At 31.8% G+C, this 13,434-nt stretch overlaps 2 protein-coding genes and 1 long non-coding RNA gene across 5 annotated transcripts in view; 2 read left to right on the top strand and 1 right to left on the bottom strand.

The window, feature by feature from the left end:
• The window catches only part of LOC127904516 (uncharacterized), a 48,489-nt gene extending 44,251 nt beyond the window's left edge, over positions 1–4,238 (bottom strand). The window contains exon 1 of the long non-coding RNA XR_008057788.1: positions 4,096–4,238. This is a non-coding gene — a long non-coding RNA (uncharacterized LOC127904516). The remainder of the gene's footprint in view (positions 1–4,095) is intronic.
• The window catches only part of LOC112324710 (patatin-like protein 2), a 41,970-nt gene extending 37,279 nt beyond the window's left edge, over positions 1–4,691 (top strand). For all 3 annotated transcript variants that reach the window (XM_052448636.1, XM_052448635.1, XM_052448634.1), the window contains exons 3-8: positions 2,605–2,749; positions 3,016–3,197; positions 3,284–3,632; positions 3,725–4,027; positions 4,125–4,297; positions 4,396–4,691. In XM_052448636.1, coding sequence (XP_052304596.1) covers positions 2,609–2,749; positions 3,016–3,197; positions 3,284–3,632; positions 3,725–4,027; positions 4,125–4,297; positions 4,396–4,459 — 1,212 coding nt within the window. In that variant the 5' untranslated portion in view covers positions 2,605–2,608 and the 3' untranslated portion in view covers positions 4,460–4,691. The remainder of the gene's footprint in view (positions 1–2,604; positions 2,750–3,015; positions 3,198–3,283; positions 3,633–3,724; positions 4,028–4,124; positions 4,298–4,395) is intronic.
• Positions 1–13,176, top strand: part of LOC18106604 (patatin-like protein 2) — a 50,446-nt gene extending 37,270 nt beyond the window's left edge. Inside the window, exons 3-8 of the mRNA XM_006372474.3 lie at positions 11,109–11,253; positions 11,533–11,714; positions 11,801–12,149; positions 12,241–12,543; positions 12,641–12,813; positions 12,896–13,176. Coding sequence (XP_006372536.2) covers positions 11,113–11,253; positions 11,533–11,714; positions 11,801–12,149; positions 12,241–12,543; positions 12,641–12,813; positions 12,896–12,959 — 1,212 coding nt within the window. The 5' untranslated portion in view covers positions 11,109–11,112 and the 3' untranslated portion in view covers positions 12,960–13,176. The remainder of the gene's footprint in view (positions 1–11,108; positions 11,254–11,532; positions 11,715–11,800; positions 12,150–12,240; positions 12,544–12,640; positions 12,814–12,895) is intronic.
• Positions 13,177–13,434: the final 258 nt, after the last annotated feature.

Below are 13,434 nucleotides of genomic sequence, written 5' to 3'. Positions count from 1 at the left end.
TGGAAATTAACTTCATACTTGTGTGATATGTGGTGATGAAACAAACAGCCAGGTACTGAATATTCAGTTATAATTATTCCTTGACAAGGAATTGAACTGGAAATTCAAATGATAATCAATGTCATAAAAAAAAACTAAGGATATACTAACATGAAAAACACAAAGACTTGTTTGTTTTTTATTAAGGTTTTTTTTTTAAGAGTTTGTTTGGCAAACACCCCATAGACTTGTTTTGAAAATTTTATTTAAAAAAAAAAACAGGTTTTTGCTAAACATGTCCTTATTAAAAAATTTAAAAAATATATAAAAAAATGATAATATTAATATAAAAAAATATATTTTTACGTGTTGCATATGGTTAAGTCTCTAAAAGATACAAAAATAATAAAAAAGCATATCTTGCTCAAATATAATTATTCCTTGACAAGGAATTGAACTGGAAATTCAAATGATAATTGTCATAAAAAAACCTATAAGGATATACTAACATGAACAACACAAGGATGTAGGTGACATGTATATATTAAAATATTCAATAATTTTAATTGGAAGTATTTTTTTTTATCAAAATATACAAATTATAAAAAGCTCTTAGGTGACACGTATATATCTGCGACAAAAAAAAAATTGGGTATGTCACAAAGTTTCATTTCAGTACTTTTAATGTTCAAGAATCTTATTTTTGTTTAAAAACTTGGTTATTTAGGAAGTCTTTTTGGTCCTTGTATTTTTATAAAAATTACTATTTAGTTTTTATGATAGATAACATTTTCAATCAGATATCTATATTATTACTTTTCATTTGGGTAAATCATCATGTGAAAATGTAGAAATCACTACAAAATTTAACAATTTTATCAACATTAAATTCTATGGGTGTTTACAGTACTACTAGTCTGTCAGTGATTATTTGACCAACAGATTCATAAATAAAAATTATCTATAAAAAAAATTTGTTTCATTCCATCAATAATTTCATCCTTTAGTTTCAGTGGCATTTTCCTTATCCATGCAATTAGAAAAACAAATGCTAGTTAACTAGAAAGAATAATATATGTTGCGAGACTTGCAGTTGAGACTCCACGTGAATTGTAGTTTAGAATGATTAGGTTTGATGCAACATAGTGGCATGATTGATAGAAATCACATTGGATTGAAAATATTTCTTTATTAGATTGATGCGCTTTCTTGTTAATCAAGCACATTGAAATCATATGCTTTGATTCAAGCCCTAAATAATGAATCAAATGTCCGACTTCAAAATATATGAATTTCAATTCGTAAAAGGCGACGGTCTCATACAATAGAAAAACTAATATTAAAAAATTAATTGAAGCCACTATATCTTGCAATATTTTTTGTCATGATATTACAACTAGTTGACCAAGAGATCATAAATTTAAATATTACTATCCCAATTCTAATTAATAAAAATTAACTATAATGTATTGTGTGTTTGTTTAAATTTTAAATTCAAAAAGCTATTAAATTGATTAAATTCTTTATTATTAACAGGCAGTTATGATCCTATCAAGACAATTGAAGACTTTGCTTAAGATTAATTATTGTTTTCGATCGATTGAAATCCCCTGTTAGGCACGGTGTGTATGGAAGTTCAGAAAATATTCAAGAGACGCAAACAAAATGAAGCTTGGAAGGTGACGATGTAATGAAAAGTCGAAATGAGCAAATTGATAATCACACGCACATTCTAAGTGTGATAATCAAATTAATTTTCCTTCAATGCAATATTATATTAATGGTTTTGTTTGATCGGTCATCGGCTAAGACACGTATCATGAAGCTTGGTCGTTTGTTCTTTAGGTTCTTTCACCCACAAAGCTATTAAAAATCTGAGTTCCTATCTTTAAAGGTGATTTCAATGATAAGTAAACCTCGACAAAGTAAATTCATCAAAAAGAAATTCCTTTGGAAAATCATAAAGTTTGCCTAACTGCTTTTCCTTAAAGGTTATAACTTTTGCAAAATCCCATTTTGATGCTAACAGGAGTTGTTTCTTCGAAAATAGTTGCATGAACTCGTGAACCAAAAGAAAGCATTAAACTAAACCTTAATGGCCATTAGGAATCAAATTGGGGAAAATAACATGTTCAAATCCAACCAGTTGCACTAATGATCTTCATCAACTAACTTATTTAACTATGTGCTAGCAAAATACCTACCATTCCAATTTTAGTGTCTGCTTTCTTTGATTTGAGAATTTGAATGTCCAATTGTACCCTTGGACCCAATTTGTAAGTGGTCCACCTTGAACCGTGTCAGCTAAGAACTGTTAGTGATAAGTACAGATAAGTTGGATCCATTCAAAATTGTTCCCGGCCCATCCAGGAAACTACAGGATGGTCAAATTTGGGTGACTAAGTGTTGGGAATTTGTTGAAAATTCCGAACACCATGAAGGGTTAGAGGTCTATAAATACCTCAGCATCCCCCTTTGGCAGATTGCAAGGTTACAACACTTCACTACATTTGAGTATACTAGCGATCTCTCATCAAGCTCCCAGAAAGTTTACGCTAAAACTCTTCAACTCTTCCACTTACTAGGTCTCTTGATTCCCTCATTACATTTTCAGCATTTGTTTTTTAATATGGCTAACATGCAAACTCCAAGATCTCCCCTTCAACTTCCAACTCAAGGAAACCAGATCACTGTTCTTAGCATCGATGGAGGTGGAATAAGAGGCATTATACCAGGAACTATCCTCGCCTTTTTAGAGTCTGAGCTTCAGGTAGAAAAGAAAACGGGCTCTTTTAGCACGTATACTAATGCATGTCAAATAGACATGCAAGATCTTGCGTGCTTTTGTGTTTTCGGGTTCATGATCATATATAATAAAAAAAAATTAAGTTGAATGCATGGCGTAAGTTTAACACTAAATAGTTTTACATGCATCAATGTGTATATATATTGAATTGTAATGGTCGTTTATTTTTCACACACACAGTTTTATCTCTTTTTTGTATCACTGATTAGCTTTTCTATTCAAATTTACAGAAGCTGGATGGTGCAGATGCAAGGCTTGCGGATTACTTTGATGTGATTTCAGGGACTAGCACTGGCGGCCTCGTGACGGCTATGCTAGCTGCACCGAATAAGCAAAACCGCCCTTTGTTTGCTGCTAAAGACATCAATGACTTCTACCTTGAGAACTGCCCTAAAATATTTCCTCAAGACAGGTAATAATTAATGCTGATGATGAATTATTGCATTACAACTGATTTTCATCCATGAAGATACTAATTTAAGTGCTGTCTGCCAATAGCTCTAAATTTGCCTCGGCTGCAAATCTGGTAAAGACTCTGGGAGGACCAAAGTATGATGGCAAATTCTTGCATAGTATTGTCAAGGAAAAGTTGGGAGATACATGGTTGCACCAGACATTGACAAATATTGTGATCCCTACTTTTGACATCAAGCGCCTCCAGCCAACTATCTTTTCTAGCTATAATGTGAAGAATAACCCATCAACGGATGCCCTTTTGTCTGATATCTGCATTGGAACTTCAGCTGCCCCGACTTATCTTCCTGCCCATTATTTTGAAACCAAGGATCCATCGGGCAAAGTTAGAGATTTCAATCTTATTGATGGTGGTGTGGCAGCAAACAATCCAGTATGTTTCTGATTTATCAATCTTCAAACACTTATTGACCTTCTATTAATAAAGAATCTTATATCATTCATTTCTTTTTGGAATTTGATCAGACTCTAGTTGCCATCAGTGAAGTTTCAAAAGCAATCAATTGGGAGGGACCTGACTCCTACCGCATGAACCCGATGGAATATGGCCGATTTCTAGTCCTGTCCCTGGGCACTGGAACAGCAAAATCAGAAGAAAAGTATGATGCAGAAGAAGCGGCTAAATGGGGTCTCTTGGGATGGTTGACTAGTGATCATTCTACTCCATTAGTGGATGTTTTCACACAAGCTAGTGCTGACATGGTTGATTTTCATATTTCCACTGTTTTTCAAGCCCTCAACTCCGAGGAAAATTATCTTCGAATTCAGGTGCTTATTTATCATGCTAATTCAGGTGCTTAATTATTTATTCATGAAGCAAAGTGGGGAAATCTAACCTTATAATACGTGTGAAAAATCAATGCAGGATGACACATTGACCGGAACACTTTCATCTGTGGATGTTGCCACGAAAGAGAATTTGGAGAATCTTGTGAAAGTGGGCGAGGAATTGTTGAAGAAGCCAGTTTCAAGGGTGAATTTGGCTACCGGAGTCTTTGAACCTATCAATAAGATGACTAATGAAGAGGCTCTCAGAAAGTATAAATAAATGAATAATACTCTTTGTTTCATCTTGATTATTCTTTTATTCTTTTATTTATTTATTTATTTATTAAGTTTTTGTTTTGTTGGTGTAGGTTGGCTAAATTACTCTCGAGGGAGAAGCATCTTCGTGAGGCTAAGTCAGCTGTTGGAAATTAAAGCTACTACTCCAAAATGGACATGATTCATAAATAATTTGGCTATTCATTTGTTGTTTTATTGTTGAAAATTAAATTATTAGATGCAAATAAATGTGGAAGAAGTAATTTTTCACTTTGTAAGATAGTCTTCGAATAAGATGCTATAACATAGTATCCAAGATTTGTAATTTTTTTTATTTTTTTTCTACCTTGAATATATTGAATCATAGAATTCAACCGGACTTTAAATATTTTCGTTTCCCAGCAAAAGCTTTTATTCATTTCTTGGATTGATTATGTTAATGGTATTTAGTATAATTACCTGGATTTTCTTTTAAACTGTCGCAACTGACATCATAGTAATCTTAAAAAATTTCATGGTAAAAGAATATATATATATATATATATATATATATATATATATATATATATGACATCTTATTATTAGAGGGAAAATGTCTAGTTTAAGGAGTCATCACCTAGTATTACGGTCACTAAAAATCATAACTAGTCAACAGAGATTCTATGGTACGAGACTGGTTACGCAAAAAAAAAATCATCTCTTAAACGTCCTTACCTAAGACTGCATTGCTGGTTTTGTCTTAAATTGATAAGGGTTTGTTTTATTCTGTTTTTTATGGTCTGTTTATAATATTTCTGACTCTGGTGCTAGTGATTATTCGACTACAAATACTTCCAACTCTGACATTGGTAAATATTACGTAACAAAAAAAATTATGGTATTCCCGACTCTGGCGCTAATGAATAAAATTTGGATTGAAAGCAAAAAAACATATTTCTATTATATGTATTTTAGAGAAAGAAAAAAAAAAGACAGATATATACTGCATACTAGATACTAGATTCGCATTTCATAGTATACGTCTACAACCCAAAATACTCAATAAAGTCTAAAAAAAAAAAGGTGTGATGGGTCCACAAATAAAGAGTCCTCAAATTTTTTAGAATTTTCTGATATCTAAAAGGTTTGTTTGGCTAGATATTAAAATAAAGAAGAGTGAAATTAAAGGAAAAGGATATAAGAGTGTGTTTGAGTCAAACACACCCTTAGCCCAAAAAAAATAGGATGCCTGGGCTTAAAGCCCAGGCCCAGCCTGTTTTTTGCGATTCCTCTTTTTTTTTAGGCCGGATCCAACCCAGCCGTATGGGTTGGGCTTGATCTAGCAGGCATGGCTTTCTCATTGGCCCAACCCAGTGACCAAACCGGCCATTATCAGCAGGCATGCGTGAATTTTTCGTGCATGCTTGCTACAGGAACAGGGTAATTAAAATGCCAACATGGGGGAAAGAAAGCTTACCTATTTCAATTGTCGTTGGAGACGAGCGTGTTTGAGAGTGTGGTAGCGTTGCTTTTTAAAGTGTTTTTTGCTAGAAAATATATCAAAATAATATTTTTTTTTAAATTATTTTTTACATCAGTATATCAAAATGATTTGAAAATATTAAAAAATTATTAATTTTAAACAAAAAAAATTTAAAACTTTTTTTAAAATATTTTTAAAACATAAAAACAAACATACGTAAACTGAGGTGATGCTGGTTTGGACAACGCTACTTTCCTCCCCTTCGTCTTTGTCTATTTCTCTTTAGTTGTCCTTCTCTATGGTTTCTTTGTTTTTTTGTGTTTGTTGGCTCTCTCTATATGGCCTTTTCTCTGTTTTTTTTTTTTTTTTCGTTTCTGGTCCCTCTCTCTCCCTATGTCATCCTTTGAGTTCTCTCCGTCCTTTTTCTCCCCAGTTTCTCCTCTCCTTCTTCCTTTGTCTCTGTTTTTTTTCTTTTCGTCCCCCCTTTTGTCTGTCTTTGTCTCTGGAATGACGTCATTTCTTCGGCTGAATTGGGAATCTTTATTTTCCCCCCTGAAGTTCTGACATTTAGCGATTGGGCCCTTATTCATGAAATCTTTTCTTTCTTTTAATTTCGCCCATGGATCAATTGCAATTGAACCTCTGGACTTCAACGTCATTTACAAAAAAAAGTCGTTGTTTTCAAATTTAATCAATTGACATAAAAAAACAAAGACTAGATGCTCGGGTTTAATTGTAACCTAGATGATTGTAAAAATGAGGTTAGAATTATTTTTTTAAAAAAAATTGAAGCTCGCATTTGTTTTCTTCAAAAAAAATTTATTTTAATTATATGATAAAAAAAATAAAAATAAATTCAAAATCAATATAATATTAAAGGATAAAATTAAAAAAATAAAAATAAAAATCTTCAAAAATCCAATGCTAAAAGTTTTTTTAATATAAAAAAGGTTTGGATAGGCACACTAGCCCTAGTGGCCCAGCCTATGGCCTTAAAAAAAGTCACTACCATCAAAATTCTCTCATCAAATGTAAACCATCGACATCAAAATTGATATTTTTTATGAATGAAATTGATTTTAATTGACTACCTTTTCTTTCCTTTCTCTAACTCAGAGGATAAAAAAAGAACTTTTTAACCAAAATAAAAAGTGTCGCTAATATGAGGTTAGCCATAAATTCTCTTCACGTTTTATATTTTAGCCATCAATCTCTAAATTTTGTATTTTTACCATAATTTCAAGTCTAATATCTTCTTTTTATATATATAATAATCAAGATTTTATATAAAAATTAGTGCTAAAAAAATTTGGCTACAAGAAAAATTACATTTGTATATATAAAAGCGTAAGCTATTGAAAGGCATGATTGAAGAGGGAAAACAAAAGTTAGAAAATTAACACACACACACACACACAAACATACATACATACATATATATATATATATATATATATATATATATATATATATAGAGAGAGAGAGAGAGAGAGAGGTGCATAGTTGAATATTCATATGCAATGAACCGTGCACCTCATGTCTTTTAGTTTTAGTATAATGTGGCATTTCACAAAGTTTGAGTTTAGTACCAGTAATGTTCAAAAGTCTTATCTTTGTGTACAATTTTCGTTCGTAAGTCTTTTCGGTCCTTATAGTCCTCTACATTATTACTTCATAATCATGTAATAATTCATTAAATTACAAATATAATTACAATATTGTTCTTCAAATGAATAAATTTATGCAATCAGATCGCTGCATTAATTCATATATGGAATCATTTTTACATTAAAAAACAATAAATAGTAAAAAAGTAAAAACAATTGTGCATGATATTGTGCAAATTTCTCCTCGGGATGCGGTGTCAAGGAAGTTCATGATATGCATGAAATTTTATTAGTATTAGCATGACGTGATCACGTAAAGGAAAATTAAAGACTTTGCTGTTTGATTTCCAAATCCAAAAGTTTTGAATGTTCTTAGCAAATACTATTCCTTGCATAACTCTCTGCTTCAACTTGAGCAATCTTCTGTTAATTGGTCTCTATTCGACGATCAGTTAACATTATCTTCAAGCACAGCTGGTCTAACTTAGAACAGCCATTAACTTAATTAGAAGAAACAAAAGAAGTACTGGGCAACACGAAACCTCATAGCACAAATTGTATCATGATGCTAAGAAATTAGCCAAAAATGTGCTGAAGGGCAAAAGAAAACACCAAGGAATATTGCAATTAATATACCACTTAAAGATTTCGAAAGTATTTTTGTATCTATCCTAGAAAAGCAATTTAGATTTAATTTCCAACAAAGCAGTCTTCGATTTGATTCTCTACGGTCTTTGATACCGTAAGTTAGCGTCTTCTTCTTTGAGACCTCAAACCCTATCCTTCTGTGAGGCTGCTGGGAACAATATTTTGACCATCGCGTGTCCTTTTGTCTTGAAAAATTTAACATACAATTTTCATGCATGGAAACTTCATGCTTGTGTGATATGTGGTGCTGAAACAAACAGCCAGGTACTGAATATTCAGGTATAATTATTCCTTGACAAGGAATTGAACTGGAAATTCAAATGATAATCAATGTCATAAAAAAAACTATAAGGATATACTAACATGAAAAACACAAGGATTTAGGTGACATGTATATATCAAAATATTCAATAATTTTAATTGGAAGTATTTTTTTTTTATCAAAATATACAAATTATGAAAAACTCTTAGGTGACATATACATATCTACGACAAAAAAAAAATTGGGTATGTCACAAAGTTTCATTTCAGTACTTTTAATGTTCAAGAATCTTATTTTTGTTTAAAAACTTGGTTATTTAGGAATTCTTTTTGTTCCTTGTATTTTTATAAAAATTACAATTTAGTTTTTATGATAAATAACATTTGCAATCAGATCTCTATATTATTACTTTTCATTGGGTAAATCAGCATGTGGAAATGTAAAAATCACTATAAAATTTAACAATTTTATCAACAATAAATTTTATGGGTGTTTACAGTACTACTAGTCTGTCAGTGATTATTTTACCACTTTTCATTGGGTAAATCAGCATGTGGAAATGTAAAATTCACTACAAAATTTAACAATTTTATCAACAATAAATTCTATGGATGTTTACAGTACTACTAGTCTGTCAGTGATTATTTTACCGATAGATTCATAAATAAAAATTATCTATAAAAAAAATTTGTTTCATTCCATCAATAATTTCATCCTTTAGTTTCAATGGCATTTTCCTTATCCATGCAATTAGAAAAACAATTGCTAGTTAACTAGAAAGAATAATATATGTGTTGCGAGACTTGCAGTTGAGACTGCACGTGAATTGTAGTTTAGAATGATTAGGTGATGCAACTTAGTGGCATGATTGATAGAAATCCCATTGGATTGAAAATATTTCTTTATTAGATTAATGCACTTTCTTGTTAATCAAAAGCACATTGAAATCATATGCTTTGATTCAAGCCCTAAATAATGAATCAAATGTCCGACTTCAAAATATATGAATTTCAATTCGTAAAAGACGACGGTCTCATACAATAAAAAAACTAATATTAAAAAATTAATTGAAGCGACTATATATGTCTTACCAAAAAATATATTCAAAATTAGTTTGCTAGTTCAAGCAATAACCTAAATTAACTTTTTTGAATGGTGTTTTTAAATTGTATGATAATAAATTTCATAAACCAAAATGTGTTGTGAGAATCATGAAGAACTTAAGAACTAATTATTATTCAATCAATTCCATATGAATTTCAGTTCTACTTTAAAATTAAAAATAAAAAGAAGATTAATTTCTTATACTAATATGGACTCTCTACTGTTGATTCAAATACAATTGATAGTTTTTCATTTTATTTTTGTCAAAGAATCATCTTCACATCCATCCTCATATCATAGTTCTTATATTAATTTTCTTCAAGCTAACAATGTATATATTTTCTTACTCCATTGTGTTTAGATTAATGTTCCTAACCGTTTTATCCTATTCTTAGAAACACTAATCTACGTGAATTTCTTGCACGAACAAACTACACATATTAAGAAAGCTTTATTAATCACGGTTGGTTGTTACTAGATAGACTAGATAGAGTGTAATATAAAATTATTTTTGAGACCTTGTATAAAAATATAAATTATTGGGTTAAATTAATTTTCTATTATGGTATTAACCAAGCAATTATAAATTTAAATATTACTATCCTGATTTTAATTAATAAAAAATATTAATAACAATATAATATGTGTTTGTGTAAATTTTAAATTCAAAAAATATTCAGTTAAATTAATTTTTTATAAACATGCAGTTATGATCCTATCAAGACAATTGAAGACTGCGCTTAAGATTACTTATTGTTTTGAATCCATTGAAATCACCTTTTAGGCACGGTGTGTATGGAAGTTCAGAAAATGTTGAATAGACGCAAACAAAATGAAGCTTGGAAAGTGACGATGTAATGAAAAGTCGAAATGAGCAAATTGATAATCACACGCACATTCTAAGTGTGATAATCAAATTAATTACATTTCCTTAAATGCATTATTATATTCATGGTTTTGCCTGATCGGTCATCGGCTAAGACACGTATCATGAAGCTTGGTCCTTTGTTCTTCAGGTTCATTCACCCACAAAGCTATTAAAAATCTGAGGTCCTACCCTTAAAGGTGATTTCAATGATATAGTAAACCTCGACAAAGTAAATTCAACAAAAAGAAGTTCCTTCGGAAAATCATAAAGTTTGCCTAACTGCTTTTTCTTACATGAATTCGTCGGTGCCTTTGGTTATAACTTTTGCAAAATCCCATTTTGATGCTAACAGGAGTTGTTTCTTCGAAAATAGGTGCACTAATGATCTTCATCAACTAACTTATTTAACTTTGTGCTAGCAAAATACCTACCATTCTAATTTTAGTGTCTGCTTTCTTTGATTTGAGAATTTGGAATGTTCAATTGTACCCTTGGTCCCAATTTGTAAGTGGTCCAACTTGAACCGTGTCAGCTAAGAACTGCTTGTGATAAGTACAGATAAGTTGGATCCATTCAAAATTGTTCCCGGCCCATCCAGGAAACTACACAATGGTCAAATTTGGGGGAGTAAAGTCTTGGGAATTTGTTGAAAATTCCAAACACCATGAAGGGTTAGAAGTCTATAAATACCTCAGCATCCCCCTTTGGCAGATTGCAAGGTTACAACACTTAACTATATTTGAGTATACTAGCGATCTCTCATCAAGCTCCCAGAAAGTTTACGCTAAAACTCTTCAACTCTTCCACTTACTAGGTCTCTTGATTCCCTCATTACATTTTCAGCATTTGTTTTTTAATATGGCTAACATGCAAACTCCAAGATCTCCCCTTCAACTTCCAACTCAAGGAAACCAGATCACTGTTCTTAGCATCGATGGAGGTGGAATAAGAGGCATTATACCAGGAACTATCCTTGCCTTTTTAGAGTCTGAGCTTCAGGTAGAAAAGAAAACGGGCTCTTTAATTTAGCACGTATACTAATTAATGCATGTCAAATAGACATGCAAGATCTTGCGTGCTTTTGTGTTTTCGGGTTCATGATCATATATAATAAAAAAAAAATTAAGTTGAATGCATCCCGTAAGTTTGACACTAAATATATAGTTTGACATGCATCAATGTGTATATATATAGAATTGTAATGGTCGTTTATTTTTCACACACGCAGTTTTATCTCTTGTTTGTATCACTGATTAGCTTTTCTATTCAAATTTACAGAAGCTGGATGGTGCAGATGCAAGGCTTGCGGATTACTTTGATGTGATTTCAGGGACTAGCACTGGCGGCCTCGTGACGGCTATGCTAGCTGCACCGAATAAGCAAAACCGCCCTTTGTTTGCTGCTAAAGACATCAATGACTTCTACCTTGAGAACTGCCCTAAAATATTTCCTCAAGACAGGTAATAATTAATGCTGATGATGAATTATTGCATTACAGCTGATTTTTATCCATGAAGATACTAATTTAAGTACTGTCTGCCAATAGCTCTAAATTTGCCTCGGCTGCAAATCTGGTAAAGACTCTGAGAGGACCAAAGTATGATGGCAAATTCTTGCATAGTATTGTCAAGGAAAAGTTGGGAGATACATGGTTGCACCAGACATTGACAAATATTGTGATCCCTACTTTTGACATCAAGCGCCTCCAGCCAACTATCTTTTCTAGCTGTAATGTGAAGAATAACCCATCAACGGATGCCCTTTTGTCTGATATCTGCATTGGAACTTCAGCTGCCCCGACTTATCTTCCTGCCCATTATTTTGAAACCAAGGATCCATCGGGCAAAGTTAGAGATTTCAATCTTATTGATGGTGGTGTGGCAGCAAACAATCCAGTATGTTTCTGACTTATCAATCTTCAAACACTTCTTGAGCTTCTATTAATAAAGAATCTGATATCATTCATTTCTTTTGTAATTTGATCAGACTTTAGTTGCCATCAGTGAAGTTTCAAAAGCAATCAATCTGGAGGGACCTGACTCCTACCGCATGAACCCAATGGAATATGGCCGATTTCTAGTCCTGTCCCTGGGCACTGGTACAGCAAAATCAGAAGAAAAGTATGATGCAGCAGAAGCAGCTAAATGGGGTCTCTTGGGATGGTTGACTAGTGATCATTCTACTCCATTAGTGGATGTTTTCACACAAGCTAGTGCTGACATGGTTGATTTTCATATTTCCACTGTTTTTCAAGCCCTTAACTCCGAGGAAAATTATCTTCGAATTCAGGTGCTTATTTATCATGCTAATTCAGGTGCTTAATTATTTATTCATGAAGCAAAGTGGGGAAATCTAACCTTATAACACGTGTGAAAAATCAATGCAGGATGACACATTGACCGGAACACTTTCATCTGTGGATGTTGCCACGAAAGAGAATTTGGAGAATCTTGTGAAAGTGGGCGAGGAATTGTTGAAGAAGCCAGTTTCAAGGGTGAATTTGGCTACCGGAGTCTTTGAACCTATCAATAAGATGACCAATGAAGAGGCTCTCAGAAAGTATAAATGAATGAATAATACTCTTTGTTTCATCTTGATTATTCTTTTATTTATTTATTAAGTTTTTGTTTTGTTGGTGTAGGTTGGCTAAATTACTCTCGAGGGAGAAGCATCTTCGTGAGGCTAAGTCAGCTGTTGGAAATTAAAGCTACTACTCCAAAATGGACATGCATGATTCATAAATAATTTGACTATTCATTTGTTGTTTTATTATTGAAAATAAAATTATTATATGCAAATAAAATTTAGAAGAAATAATTTTTTACTTTGTAAGATACTCTTCGAATAAAGATGCTATGCACAAAGCATCCTAGATTTGTAATATTATGTAAGTTTATTTTTTTGAAACACATGCAATGTAATTGTTTCATCTGTAATTTCTCCTATAATATTTAATTTAAAATTTTAATTTAATAAAAAAATTTCAAAAACCCTTCAAATATCATCGATAATTTTTCAGTCTGTCAAATATTCTTTCTTAAAGAATAGTATAATTAACAACATAATTGAGAAGTGAACAATTTTAGAATTCTTAGAAAAATATCAACGGATTTAAATCGTTGGTACTGATCCGTATGTAATTAAAATTTTGGCATGTAAAAGTAATGATACATATAAGTT

This window comes from Populus trichocarpa, chromosome 17 (assembly GCF_000002775.5).
Source record: "Populus trichocarpa isolate Nisqually-1 chromosome 17, P.trichocarpa_v4.1, whole genome shotgun sequence".
In the NCBI taxonomy this organism is placed as follows: Eukaryota; Viridiplantae; Streptophyta; class Magnoliopsida; order Malpighiales; family Salicaceae; genus Populus; species Populus trichocarpa.
This window is presented reverse-complemented; position numbering and strand designations above follow the sequence as displayed.